Source organism: Sinocyclocheilus rhinocerous, unplaced genomic scaffold (assembly GCF_001515625.1).
Source record: "Sinocyclocheilus rhinocerous isolate Xijiao unplaced genomic scaffold, SAMN03320098_v1.1 scaffold805, whole genome shotgun sequence".
Taxonomy (NCBI): Eukaryota; Metazoa; Chordata; class Actinopteri; order Cypriniformes; family Cyprinidae; genus Sinocyclocheilus; species Sinocyclocheilus rhinocerous.
The window spans coordinates 345,812-362,009 of NW_015646430.1; the positions used below are offsets into that span (position 1 = coordinate 345,812).

Here is a 16,198-nt window from a genome sequence, read left to right on the forward strand (position 1 = left end):
TATACATACATACATATAAACAAAACAATTTCTAAAGTCAGATCTCATGAAATGTCCAACAATATCTTGCACAGAAAAACAGCATCACATTTCCTTCAGCAAATTCAAACCATCTAGTTTCTATAGTACTTTTCACAATGCATTCTGGGGACAGCAGCTATTCTATGGACACTATGACAATGAAAAACTACCAAAAAACACTGTGCGTGACATATGAATAAATGTGACATCCACAAGACATCTACACTGAAGATGCATCTGAATATCTTGCCTGCGTTTGACCACAATGAGAGCAGATCCTGCAGGGAAACGGACGTATGGCATATGCTGCTTTTGTCCATATTGGTTTTCATGTTTTCTAAATTGAAGGTTGTCAGGAATCAGGAATAACCCGGGAGAAATGCATAGCCGTTCCAAATCAAGTACTGACTTGCTTTTGTGCATTCTAGAATAAATCCCATAGAAAGCTGCGCTTGGGACCGGCTGGAATAAGAGTATAATGAGATTCTGTGCTACAGTATACATATATATTCAAGTGGTGTGTGTGAGCGACCAAAAAACAGAGTGGGACGCATCCCAAACAAGACAAGGAGGAACTTTAAAGCAGTGCAGATTCTGTCCGATTTTTAAAAGGACCAACTTAAGAGTAAAAAAACTCCACAAACTGTGTCCAAACATCTGAAGATGTTCTGCGCATCCAGTCGTGCATCTAAGAAGAAAGCAATCAATGCATGAGAGCATGAAAGAGTTACAGTGGATATTTTTCCTTAACCTGGTAAAGTCTGATATATGAAATGATAGTCAGAAAAAAACTATGCATATGTATTTTGATGAATCATTTTTGATACATCAGGCTTTTATGGCTCATATAGTGTGATATCGTGAGAATATAGAGAACTGAGCAAAATTAGGCAATTTGGTGCAGATGCTGATATTTATATGTACAAAATGTTATGAAATTCTGATGCTTGTAACGTAAATCAATGAGATCTTTGAAACAGTAGAGCAGAGCTCTGGAAAAGGAAGAGTGTTGTGTGGTTTTCAGGGAGGTGTTGAGACAAGTTTTAGGTGGTCAGGAGGTGCTTCCAGATGACTGGACTACTATAGCCAAAGTGATCAGGGAGACAGGTAGGAAGGTGCTAGGTGTGTCATCTGGAAGGAGGAAAGAAGACAAGGAGACTTGGTGGTGGAATGAGGAAGTTCAGGAAAGTATCCAAAGGAAGAGGTTAGCTAGGAAGAAGTGGGACAGTAAGAGGACGGAGGAAAGTAGACAGGAATATAGGGAGATGCAGCGTGAGGTTAAGATAGAGGTGGCAAAGGCCAAACAGAAAGCTTATGAGGACTTGTATGCAAGGTTAGATAGTAAGGAAGGTGAGAGGGATTTGTATCGGTTGGCGAGGCAGAGGGATAGAGATGGAAAGGATGTGCAGCAAGTTAGAGTGATTAAAGATAGAGATGGAGCACTGATTTTTCTACAAAATGATTGATGGAGAAAAAAAATGCCTTGACAAAAGGGCACTTTAGGCATCAAGGGGCAAAGGGGCAGGTGCTCAAGCACTTATTTTAAATTGTAATAATATTTCACTGTTTTACAGTATTTTTGCTCAGATAAATGCATCCTTGATGAGCAGAAGAGACTACTTTCAAATAATTGCTTTTAAAAAAGCAGAGAAAGGTTTTTGCAAGAGAAAATGATAAATTTCCACACGTCTGCTTTATATAAATCACTTTTCATAGAACTTCAAATAAAAATAACTCTTATATTGTGATGCACACCGTCACTTCGATCCAGAATTACTCACAGACTGATATAAGGCTTTAGTCACGCCACCCACCCCATCTACTGCTGTCTGAAAATGACCTTATCAAGCGACAAAAACTTAGATTTGTTAGATCTGATTTTAAATGCCTTTAAAGGTCAATTATCTGCTTATAACGATGGTTACTTTTAAGTGTTTGCCATTGTAATTGTGAAATACTGCCTCTAATTTGAATTCACTACAAAGGCGGATGAGAGAGCGCCACTGGACAGCTTCAATCAAGATAATAATTAGAAGAAGAATGAAGGTCAACTGCTGTCTGGAGATCAGATCACAGCTGATAATGTGGCACCGCTGCAGGGCTGGAACGCCTCTGAGATCGCCTTTCTCCTCTGTCTTTTGAGGACGGCTGTAATAGTCAATATAGATGCTTTTGCATGTCTGTACCTTATGCAATCCTCATGCATTAGAAAGGGCAAATGTCTGAACAACTGAACGGGCCGTGTGTGTCCTGAGTGCTCAGATATCAAAGACGTGCCAATCACAGAGTTCAAGTGTGCAGCCATTCTGATAATCTATGTAGAGAGTGGCAGCGGACGACGCACGGATCAATCAGATTACCCTGATGGCCAGCGAGAAGCCGGAGGCTGGAATAAATTCAATGCATTCTCACCGGACGCTCAGGCAGGAAAGCTCACACACGTCGCTGTAGACAGTAGTTACCATATCTCAGCCAGAAATGGTTCAAGCAACTGGAAGCTGAGCAGAAGAGTAAAGCTGAGTGAGCCATAATCATGATTTACCCTTCTAAACATGAACTACAGCCGAGCAGCGAGCTGAAACAGCATTTGCAACGTTCTCAACTAACAAAAATATGTTCTAAGAATGTTTCTCTAACGTTCCCATTAAGCTATGAGAACATTATTTCTGAATGCTCTCTAAATGCTCAAAACGCTCAGTTCTGTAAATGTTGTGAACGTTAAAAGCAACATTAAGTGGAATGTCACATTTTATTATTTTGCAAACAGCATGGGAATGTTACTTTAGAATTTTCTCAAAACCATCTTAGATGAACTTTCAAATAAATGTCTCCAAAAAATATTCCAAATTTTTATTTATTTTTTTTACAGGCCAGATAACTTTGAATGAACATTTTATTAACGTTTCTAGAAGAATGTTTGTTAGTTTAACCCTATAAAGCCTACTGTATCATATTTGATACGAAAGGCCTCTAAGTGATCAAAACAAAGGTCTTTTAGTATAATTGTACAAACATCCAACTTCAGCTGTTTTTTTGCTGTCAAATCTTGACTGATTTTTATCAAGTAAACGTCAGAATAACTGCAGTAATATCTCCAGATGAACACTTACTGGACTGAAGCAGCTCAGCTTTACTTGATTCTCCATCAATCATGTTTTAGAGTCTCAAATCTGATCCTCAGGATCTTTTGAGGAGCGTTTGTTTCCAGAAGCTTTACTTTCACTGTTCCTCAGCGGAGGAATGATCTTCACAAGCCTCCAGAACATCTCACCTTTATTTCTTCATCTCTCAATCAGCACTGGATTGCACTGCATTATATGTTTGGATCATTTCAATCTCATCTTACTAAAACAGATTACTGGAGATATAGAATGACGACTGAGATTTATAGCATTTTACGTCAGGATCTGCTCTACTGTAATAAAGATCTCATTGATTTACATTACATTACATCAGAATTTCATCATTTTTTGTCCATATAAATATCAGTATCTGCACAAAATTGCATAGTTTGTGCCTCTGAATAAATTAAGCTGTTTTTTCTTCCATATTCTCACTATCATATTACATGAGCCATAAAAGCTTTGATATATCAAATATGATACTCATCAAAAAATACACATTTAAAGGGGTCATATGATGCGATTTCAAGTTTTTCTTTCTCTTTGGAGTGTTACAAGCTGATTGTGCATAGATAAGATCCCTGAAGTTGCAAAGACTAAAGTCTCAAAACCAAAGAGATATTCTTTATCAAAGTTAAGACTCTGCCACGCCCCCCTAAAACGGCTCGTTCTAACACGCCCCCACATATCTACCCCACTATGTGGAAATATTTGCATAATGCACCCAACCTACAATAATGTACAGTATTTGAAAAATAATGTGTTTTTTGAACATTAAAGCATGTCAACATATTCTGTTACACCAAATACACAAAATAATGATCTTTAAAAAAGCATCATATGACCCCTTTAAAGTTTTTTTTTTTAGATTCTTTTACATTTTGTCTAAAGGTTCAATAAACTGTTCCATTAAAAAAATACTTTTCTGACTATTATTTCATATGTCAAGTTTCTTGCATAATGGTTAACACTCTTGCGTAATGACCACCAAACTAACAAGGCAACTGAAATCATGCATGCTTTACTAGTCAAAAGTTTGAACAGACTCACTTATTTTTTACTTTTTTCTATATTTATAGAGCCAGCAACGGCAAAGTCATGGGTTCAAATCTCAGGAAATACATGTACTGTGTGTAAAAAGTCACTTTATATAAATTCATCTATCAACTATATAAATTATTCAGAGGATATTATTTACTTTACTCAAGTACCATTGAAACCGACTCCCTGTACTTTTACTCAGCTTCATTTCCAAGTCAAAAATTATGCTTTTTATTCCCTACAATTTCATTTAGGCCTCCAAAGTGCAAATCATAGTTTTTGCAGGTCATCATGATTTCTTTCATCTTTTTGTCCATTAAACTGAGCTTACAAAGCCCATCAAATTACACTCCCGGCTGAACTCACACAGCCAATGACATCCATTTCAGCACATTTAGACACAACTATGGTCACTCGTCCTTGTGAAGAGACGTCTCATCGGTCAGCACAAGTCACTGGCCTAAAGCAAAAGGCTTTAATTAAAAGACGCGGATGACGATGGACTCGAGTGCAACAGCTATAAAATGAACTCAAGTTTAACAATTTTAGTAACATGTTTGAGTTTAATGAGAAAGTCTAGTCAATCAATTTCAAAAAGATGCCAAGAAAACATTTACTTTTAAATACTTACGCTAGGATTTTCAAAGTGTTTTATGCTCACCAAGGCTGCATTTATGGAGTTAAAAACACAGTAAAAGCAGTACTATTGTGAAATATTTTTACCATTTAAAATAACTGTTTTCTGTTTGAATATACTGTAAAATGTAATTTATTCCTGTGATGAAAGCTGAAATTTCAGCATCATTACTCCAGTCTTCAGTGTCACATGATCCTTCAGAAATCATTCGAATATGCTGATATTTCTTATTATTAATGTTGAAAATGGTTATTTTTGTATGTATTGATTATAGTTTTTGTTAATATTTTGAATTAGATTTTATTTTATATTTTCAACAACAACATTTTAATTTAGTTGAGTTTTAATAATTTATTAATTTATTAACCAAGGTTTAGTATTTTTTTTTTTGTTATGCGTTTTTGTCATTTTGTAGTTTTTAAATATATTTTTATTTGTCTATTTTATTATGTTTTAGTTTTATTAGTTATATAATATTTTATTACGTTTTAGTTCTAATTTATTTAGTGTTAGTTACTTCAACATAAACTTAACGAAAATGAGAAATGTCGCCTTGGCAAGTAGCTAAAACAAAGTTTATGGTTTTATTTTATTTTATTTCAGTTATTGTTTTTTTATTTCAGTAGTAATGAAAAATTATAAAAAAAATATATAAAATAAAAAAATTACAACTAAACCAAACCAAATCATTCTAATATGCTGATTTGCTGCATTTCTTATTAGTTTCAAAGTTGAAAACAGTTCATAATTTTTGTTGAAACCATATTTTTGCTCACAATTCTTTGATTAATAGAAAGTTCAAAAGAACAGGATTTATTTGAAATAGAATTTCTTTGCAACGATGTAAAAGTCTTTACTGTTGCTTTAGATCAATTCAGTGCATCCTTGCTGAATAAAACTATTAATTTCTTAAAATAATAATAATAATAATAATAAAATCTTACGGACCCAAACATTTGAACTCAAGTATGTTCTTGGCCACACAGTTTGTCTTTTAATGAAGCAAAATCGACAGCATCAACTTCAACTCAAGCATAAAATCTCTGCACTTTTTCCCACCCCAGGAAATAAAGGCTTTGTCTTTGAACTCGAACCCTTTGTGTTCGTATGGAAATCCTCGCTGCCCACATAGTGAGGAGAAACCCATCATTCTGTTCACCCGAGGCTTCAGCACGCCAAGTCTTATCAGTAAAGGTCAAAAACACTTCCAGCATGCAACTCAATATTAAATTACAATATTTCATTTGACCAATTCTGCATCAATAACCAACTAATGGAACCCTATTAATAAAACACACATCCTTGATTATCTCACACTCCGTGCTCCCGGCATCCTCATTTTCTCTAAAAACATTGCAATCATCAAACTCTGCATTATGAAGTAACATTTAGGCGAGGTAAGTTTCCAAATGTGAAATGGAGCTCATTAAAATTCATACCTGTCGTGAATCAAAATGGAAATGAAAAGGCAAGGCTGGGCTCAGTGACAAATATGCGGCGGAAAAGAGCCGTCTTTTTACAGGCTGAGTAAACATATCAGGACAGTATTAATAGAGTGCAGTCATTTAAGAGCTGAGCATGTATTACGAAGAGAGAGAGAGAGATATTAAACACCGCAGTGGCGATTCACAGATAAAGACGACACCCAACAGGTCACATGCAGTTTTACATTAAGGTTGACTAATTGCCCGGCTGTAACTCTATTACAATCTATCACGTCACGCTGGAAATAAATCATCGCGGCCCCGGGGACGAATCGCAATAGATTTTTGTTGCAGCGGAGCTGAAAATGGCCAAACGCTGTGCATCAGATTCATTATGTGCTAGATGAAACCTCTAACACTAAGCGTTAACCCATAAAACCTGACATAAGAAATAATGGTCAGAAAATCATTTTTCTATTGAACCATTTCGAAGTTTGCATAGTTTTTTGTTGAGTATCATATTTGATACATCAGCTTTTGTGGGTAATAGAATATGGAGCTAAAAACAAGCTCAATTTTAATCAGAGACTCAAATTCTGCTTCTTGTAATGTAAATCAATGAGATCTTTATAACAGTAGAGCAGATACTGACATAAAATCAAAAAATGATAATAAATATCAGTCGTCACTCTATATCTCCCAATAATATGCCATATAGCACAAAAAAAGTTTCTTACTTAGTACTTTTGTCTAAACATTCCTAAATCAAGAGATAATTACTTGAGAAGCAAAATGTCCTAAAAAAAGTTGTTTTCTGAAAATGCATCAAAATGCATTTTTTGCTTAAAACGTTAAAAAATATCTGCCTATGGGGTCAGAAAAATATATTGTTTTCCCTTTGAAGTAAGTTTATTTTTTCTTGCCTCATTGACAGATTTTTTTTTTTTAAGCAAAAACAAACTAAATTGTAATACGTTTTTCTCATCTTTCATAAGTAAATGTTTCTTGATTTAAAAATGTTTAGATATTTGCCTTGGAAAACGACAGAAATGTGCAGTAAGTCCAGTGCAGTAAGATGACATTTAAATGCTTAGTTTGATGATCCAAACATATAATGCAGTGCAATCCAGTGCTGATTGAGAGATGAAGAAATATCTCCAGCTGAAGCTGGACGTTTGTGCAATTACACTAAAAAGGACTTTTACTGGATAAAAAACTCTAAACTATCAATCAGACGACAGAAGGCATAGAGTAGATTGTGTGCAACAGGTTTAACAGCAACATTTTGATCATGTTGATCATTCAGAGGCCTTGCGTATTAAATATGATACAGTAGACTTTACAGGGTTAAACTTTCATGCCTAATTCATCCTGCTGATTCCTCAAATCATGTGTCGTTGCTTTACTAAGTGATCAGACACACCATTTTCTCTCGAATCATATCTGAAAACCAGAAGATCACAGAAGAGTCAGTCAGTAAAAACACAAAACACCCTAGCAACCACATAGCAACTAACTACCCTTGCTAACAACCCTTACTGTTGCAATACTCCCACAACACATCAGCGCATGGCAGCATGTTTTGCACAGACAAACATCACTCTTATTTTCTTAAAAAAGTCGACTTTTTCTTACCAGGATTATGCATCCCAATTAAGGCCTGTTGGTTGTCAGTAAACCATTGCTTTCCCATCACTAAACCTGTTAGAAATACAGCTGCAACTACCAGCTAAAAACCTTGAGTCCTGTCCTGCAGAACATGAATAAAAGATTTGTGACTTTTAAGGTTATCACATTCATGTGCCAATCACAGTCTCCGTAGGGCGCATTTAGCAGAGTCTCCAAATCCCAAAGACAAGCACACAATAACTTTCCAGCAGTGTTGGATCTGAATCAAATTTCACAAATATAAATAAGAGCTGGTTAGATTACATGACAGATTTACAAAGCCAATCTGCACAAGTACACATGTAAGACACATAATTTGTTCTGGCGACAGTTATGCAAGTTCATCTGAAACGTGCATCTGTTGCGAGACAAATAACCTAATGTAAATGATCTTCATTCATTCTGACACAGAGATGAAATAAATAAATCAAATACACAGTTTATACACAAGATTGCTTGCAGAGTTGCCAAGTCTGCAGCTTTTCCATGGATTTGCACTCATTTTAAATTGTTTTTAGAGCACAAATTGATGATTTGACAAAGCATACTGTTACTTAAATTGCATATTATATACATAAATGACCTTAAAAATATGCATACATAATTATGCATTGACAAACAATACTATTACTTATATTGCATATTATATACATAAATGACCTTAAAAATATGCATACATAATTATGCATTGACAAACAATACTATTACTTATATTGCATATTATATACATAAATGACCTTAAAAATATGCATACATAATTATGCATTGACAAACAATACTATTACTTATATTGCATATTATATAAGTAAATACAAGTAAAAATATGCACACATACTGTATTGCAAGGTTTAACAAAGCATAATATTACTTAAAGTATATTATACAGTATAATATGTAACATAAGTAGAAATATGCATGCATATTGCAAAGTTTGATGGTTTGTCATTACATTGCAGGTTTTATAAGTAAATATAAGTAAAAATATGCATACATATTGCAAGGTTTGATGTACTGACAAACAATTTTGACAAATAACTTAAGTAAATATAAGTAAAAAAAAAAAAAATGCATGCATGCTGTATTGCCAGATTTGATTGTTTAACAATGCATACTATTTATTATGTTGCATATTACATATTATAGAAGTAAAAAATATTCATGCAAGGTTTGATCATTATATTGCATGTTTCATAAGCAAGTAAAAATATAGATATATATTGCAAGATTTGATGCATTGACAAACAATTTTGACAAATAACATAAGTAAATATAAGTACAAAAAATATGCATGCATGCTGTACTGAAAGGTTTGATAAAGCATACTTTACTTACATTTACTTATATAACATGCAATAGGAGTACAAATATGCATACATATTGCAAGGTTTGACATTATAAATATAAGTAAAAATGTGCATACAAATTGCAAGGTTTAATGGCTTGGCATAAGCAATACTATTACTTATATGACATATTTGATAAATAAGTAAAAATATGCATACATGTTGCAAAGTTTGATGGTTTGACATTATATCGCATATCATGCATTTCATATCATATTGCATATATTGCATATATTTAAATAAACAAATAAAAATGTGCATATATTTCGCAAAGATTGGTGGTTTGACAAAGCATGCTATTACTTATACCACATATAATAAGTCAAATAAAAATAAAAAATATGCATACATGAGTGTGTTTTAGTATTTTGAAGTATTTTTACATACAATCTTTGTTTGAAATAATGACACTTACATCATTTATATTTTATGGGCATGTGAATCTGCAGGAAAATCAAAAAGCAGCACAGTACTGTACGCATTTGCATCATCCAAGCAACCCTCTACTGCTCCCTAAATATTACAAGGCATCATAGAAATGATGATGATGTCAGGTTTTGTTTTCTCACTATGAACTAGGGCTGAACGATTTTGGAAAATAATCTAATTGCGATTTTTTTTTACCAATATTGCGATTGCGATTTAATATGCAATTATTTTTTAAAGCTCGTTATGTTCTGTATTATTCAACAAAGACAAGCTATAAATCATTGTATAGTATGACCAACACAATATTATATAGATTAAACATAAATGTTCAGCCTCTGCGATTGAAAAATCGCGTTTTCTCATATCGCGATATTATCGCAAATGCAATTAATCGTTCAACCCTACTATGAACTTGAGTTTTGTTTTTTTGTTTTTTTAACTTTGAACGTTTTAATAATGCTATCTAGCTCTGCAAAAGAAAGAAAGCTGAAATGCATAATAAGGACTCTTAAATCTGTGCTTTGTAAGTGGTATAGTTTGAGTTTTGGCCAAGTCTTTGTCATGCAGACCTGGCAACCCTCATCATTCACTCAACTAAGCAGGGTGTACACCCATAACTAAGTGGGTTTATCACACGACCACAGTTAATCTAAAAAAGATCAGCAGAAAATCAGATCAAAGGTGAAGCCTCCAAATCATATCTGCACACCTCTGGGATACAAAAATTAAATGAGAATAACTGCTATATGCTGTGTTTCTCAATGAAATGACAACACTCTGCTCTCTTAATCTGAGCAGGTATCAATAGAAAGATTTCAGTAACTGGATGCAGCTCGGGAACAAATTTATGAGGAAAAAATGAAAACTCATTATTGATTTCTGCTCTTACAGACATCCAATCTCTTGATGGTTTCCCAGTGGTTCTGTTTTTGGGCAAAAACGGCAAGTTCTTTTCAAATCCAAAAGCAGTGAGCCAGCATTTATCGATACCTCGGGAAACCCTTCAAACCCTCCAACCTGATAAAGACATACTGCAGTGTCACTGGCAAGACTCCATTTTCCAATTAAGAAAAACCACAAACGGGCACCAGAAATAGGACAGAACGTGTTAAAACAAATAAAGCAAGCGAGCGGCAATCTCTAACAGCAGTTTCAGTGCATTCGCCGAGAAATCCTTTGAGAGGACATCTCTGAACACCTCAAGAATAGTGCGAATGAAGCTACTCCACACTGTCACACATCATTATCTCCACAAAGAGGAATACAGCAAATGAGAACAATAGCACAAAAAACTCATTTTGCATTGAGATTACACTGTCACCTCAAATCTACTAGGATTTGTTCTGTCAGTTATGCAACCTTCCCTGCATGGTTTTATTGTTGTCAACAATGCTGTGGCAAAAAAAAAAAAAGTATATCCCATTTATGTTACATTAATAGCTCATTATCTGACCTCATTTACATAAAAAAAACGAATTATATACACTGGCATGGACTGACTTTGCACTTTATTTTAAGTGCAAAAATGTCAATATATTCCATAAATATACTGTATAAACCAAAAATGCCAAAAGCCTAAATATACTGTAAACCCAAGTGCTCAGAAATGTCAAGTGTGTCATTCACATACAAAATAATTGGCTGACTTCAAATCTGCAAAGCACCTTTTTAAAATGCATACAGTATATGACAAAAAAAAGTGAACTCAAAAGATAATAATAAAACCTAGCTGCCTAAAAAATAACCTAAAACAAAAAAAAAATAAGTGCAAATAGCTATCCTTTCAAATCATGTCAATAATTAGTCACTTTTTTATGTGCAATGCAACTGAGTATATTATATTTCACCATATAAGATCTGTAACTACAAATGTCATTCCCAACCATCTTTTCCAATGCACAAAATTAGAAAAAGTGCACACAAAAGACAATAAAACAGCATATAACTGACTCATATACAATAATTCTGCGATAAAGCTTTTAACTAGGAACATTTGAATAAATATTGAGTATAATCTTTTCTATATAATTCATACAAATGTGCCATCAGTTCCCCAAAACGTGGCACCTCGGTGATCTCATCCATAACAAAGTTAGTTCAGCAATTTACTCTAGTAATCTAAACACTGCATTTATACTAGCCGACTGTGTTTTGCGCCTGTTGTGATCCGTCAGCGCGTGAAGTTGAGTTGGATCTGCTCGTCTTACCCATGTTGGCACCAGGAGGCTGGCGGGTCTCTCTAGCAGATCAGGCTGATGTTTGGCGGCTGCGTTCATCTCCCATGCAGCCTCTGGTTCGGTGCACTGAAGTCACACACACTTGGATCTGTCATTTATATCCAGTGATGGCCGGGCATCGTGCTCAGCCTGTTGGGAAGGACGCGGCTCCGGGGTCCAGCATCCAAATGGACCTTCAGGAGACCAGCGGCTCTTTGCGAATCTGTGCGGCGTTTAAAGGCGCATCCGCGCAGAGCTGAAGCGATGAGAGTGCTGTGGTTATTCCTGCGAGTTGGAAAGAGACGCGTCGCGCTCGAGGATCGGAGCGCAAATGTTGAGCGCGTTTCCTCCTGCTGCCTCAGATATGATGAGCCCTTCAGCTCGAGCTCATTTAACCCATCACTGACTGAACTCTACACACTTAACTAGGGCTGGGCGATATGTCGAGATATTCACGGCATGTCATCGTGATGATTGCGTTTGCATTTTGCAATGCTATTTTAATTCGGTCAAGTTTCCAAAACACCGCTTCATTGGTCTGGTTTCTTCAGTGCAATGCTCCCCTTTCATGGTGTTTTAACAGCATCTCATTTAAACTTGATTTGAGTAGCGAAATTTGGGTTGGTAAGTTTGATTCATTTCTGCAAATGAATTCAAACTTCAAAGAATCGGTTCGAAATTCACTCAAGATTCGAGTCGTTTCGCCATAGCTGAAAGTGATTTCCATGTCAAAATATCTTCGTAGCACATAAAATGTACTTTTGTGCATTGGCTTTTGGTTGAAATATGAAGCAAATAACTACAAATCAAAATAAATCGTTTTCAGCATTTTGGTGATATTGAAATATATAACTGTTTATTTATTTAATATCAACAACGTTACTTAGACACCATAGAGCAGGGTTAGTTAACTAAAAGTAGAACAACAAAACAAGTTAACACTTCATAAACACTTCAACTTATTTCAGCTAGATGCCAAGGCAACATTTCTCGTTTTATTTCTTGATGTACTGAAATAACAAACTAAAAATTAATTTAAAAACTATATAGACTATACAAAAACTAAGAAAATGACGAAAACACACAACAAAATTACTAAATCATTAACTAAAATTAAATTGAAAACAAAATATAAAAAGGAATTCAAAACACTAATAAAAACTATGTCAGTGACACTAAAATAACCCTGCCATAGAGCTGTCTTTTCATGTTTACATATATAAATAACCTAATATCAATGCATTAATTCTGGCTATTGCAAATACAGCATACATAAAAAAATAACAAATCTATGCAATGTAATGTGCCTGCATTAATTTAATGACTAACACATGTTTGATATATGCTATATAATTGAAAACTAGCACATGAAAAAGCACATGAAACAAATGCAAAACTGTAGTCATGTAACATGTATCTTGAGTGCATATTCATTCATCTTTGTGTAGTAATCGGCCTAAACATTAACTCTCTTATAAAGCCATAGCATTTCTACTTTCTCTTAATACTAGTATTGATTTCTTGCATGCAATTGTGAAATGCACGGAGAACCAGACTCACTGCCAGAGGACATGTTTAAGAGACTTCCCTTTCAATTTCAATGTTCACTGGCCAAAATAATGTGCCATTGACCTAATTATTGTTTGCACTGTACTTTTAAAGTCAGCAGCCTCAGGTTCAGCCCGATTACTAGAAATTAGTAATTAAGCACTATGGTTTAATGCAGAGTGCCAATAAAAAGGAAATTAACAGCACAGCTTTAGTGCTCAAATTACTGGAGCATCTTTAAGCTCTTTGAACTCAAGATTAATTTGTATAGCGCTCATTTGTGATTTCTTGTTAGTAATTCCAGAACGGACGACTCCTTTCGACAAAATGCTTTGCTCTTCTTATTGGCCTGATCTGTAGAGAAACAGTTCAGAAATTAAATAAAGACATATAATAGAATTATCAACAAACAACAATAGGTTACGTGCCAAGAGACGATAACGTTCTTTAAAGTCAATGTTTTTAACGTTCTTCAGCTAGGAAAAATTCACTAAAAACGTATTTAGTGTTATACTGTAGATGTGTGAACTTCATTCTTCATTCTCTTCATTCAACAATAGTTCTTCATTCATAGAATTAGAACTATTATTAAAGCAACAGTATGTACGTTTTTTTTTTACCTTGAAATATCAGTTTCAAAATCATTACACTAACTTCTAATAAGGCGAATATCTTCTAGTCACGTGAATTCAGCAAACGAGGCTTCGTCATGAATTTTACTATACTTATTTATATAAAATACAAAAAGTACAATGAAAATTGCTTCTAATTGACCTTGTTTGGCGAGCCCTGCCTAATAACACACAATCACTGCAAATTTTACACAACCTTCAAAATTAATGAAATGTAATTATATAGTAGATCCCATTTAATAGACTTTCATGAAATCATGTAAAATGTGTCATTGTACATGTTTTGGCTGAGGTTTTAGTTAAATTTACATTGTTTTTACCACAAGCCTGTGGTGTTTTGAAGCTTCAAAACTGATTCATTTTACGAAACAATTGAATCAATTGATTCAGAGCTTCGAAAAGCTTCCATCACTTTACAGCAGCAACAAATGCACGTGTACAGCTGCACTATAATCATGATAGTGATGTATTTTAACGACAGTGAATTCCACTCACTTAAATCAAGCATAGCGTTAGTTCTGGCAGGTCCTGTTAGTCAAGCTCGCATCAGCTGACTCTCAGCTGATACCCATCAACCTATGGGAATACAACACCTATCTAAGCATTCATATATAAGGCCCCTCAGTATTATCATGCTAATTGTCAATAATCTTTGACGATAGTGGTCCTGACAGAACTGTAATAAAAGTTGCAAAAATACACAAAACTACATACAGTTTCTTCAAAACATTATCTTTACAGTTATCGTCCTTGGTGTAAACGGGCATGGATCTTTGCACTGTTCTTTTCCGTGCAAAGACAGTTCATAATAACCAGAATGTCAAGCTCCAAAAATGACAAAAGCAAAGTATTTTTTCTTTGAACATAATTTAAATGTGTTTAACAAAAAGCCTACTCTTATCAAGACAAAATGCTCTTTTAATGACCCAGACTTTAAGGGCTACAACAGATCTAAAGCATAAAAAAGCAATTCACAGTTTTTCATGACGCAAACATTTAATAATAGGCCATCACATGATGTCTGACCTGTCAGCGTTTACTGCCCATTACCAGGTACTCCGAGCAGGCGGCATTGCTTTATCAAGCCTTGATGGCTGCTGTGTGCACTGCATGATGGGTTTTCAGTGTCTTGTTTTCGGTTTCCTAATGCGATCACACATACAGGGTGGTAAAGAGCGTCCGGGCATCGGGCCAAGCTCGCATCCAACAGTGCATCTCCTTTTAGAAATCGCTGGTCACCATCGCTTAAATAGTCTTACTGATAAACATTCATTTCACATGAGCATCTTGGCAGAAGTGCTTCTAAAACACAACGGGGGCAGAGAAACAGGAGGTCACTGGATGGGGAATAAAAGCCGCAGCACCCTTGTTCTGATGCTCCGAGCCGAATGTAACATGACAAAACACTTAGCTAAGGAGGCGGGAGACACCTTTGCATGCACGTGTGAGGCAGTTTTGTTGTTATTCCACGCGTGTCAGGTTGAGGGTCACTCTGGGGAACAAACTTCACATTTTCAGGGAAAGCTGCATCGACAATTTAGCATCAAAGCCTAGTTACTCCCTTCACGTTTCCCCCTCGCGCTCGACTAATTAGACTGCAATCTTTACATGCACTATGAAATAACATTTCCAAGCGCTTGTGTCTCCGACAATTTGCTGGCAGCTTGTTTTTCAAATAAATAAATAAATACAAAAATAAAAATTAACAGTCCATCTGAAATGTTAATTCTACAATATGTACATTTTTTCAAATTCAAAATTTTTTTTATTTATTATTATTATGATGATTATTATTGTTTTTATTTGAATCGTTGTTTAAATTTTAGTAATTATATTATGGAAGCTTGTTTCTGACACAGGGTTATTATTATTATTATTTATTAATTGCGACTTAAAGATTTCAATTAAAGGCCAGGCCCGGATTAAGAACACATAGGGCCCTGGGGCTATAGCAAACCCAAGGGCCCCCATAGTAACCTATCTTGGTGCCACAACGTTTTCTACCACAGGAATAATTCTTTTTTTTTTTTTTTTTTTTCAAATCTCCAACACCCAGAGATACAATGAGTATGCACACTAAATATTCCAGGCTACAACACATTAAAAGAATAAATACA

At 34.9% G+C, this 16,198-nt stretch overlaps 1 protein-coding gene across 1 annotated transcript in view; it reads right to left on the bottom strand.

Annotated features, from left to right (window-relative positions):
- Positions 1-12,262, bottom strand: part of sntg2 (syntrophin, gamma 2) — a 79,922-nt gene extending 67,660 nt beyond the window's left edge. The window contains exon 1 of the mRNA XM_016511900.1: positions 11,893-12,262. Coding sequence (XP_016367386.1) covers positions 11,893-11,961 — 69 coding nt within the window. The 5' untranslated portion in view covers positions 11,962-12,262. The remainder of the gene's footprint in view (positions 1-11,892) is intronic.
- Positions 12,263-16,198: the final 3,936 nt, after the last annotated feature.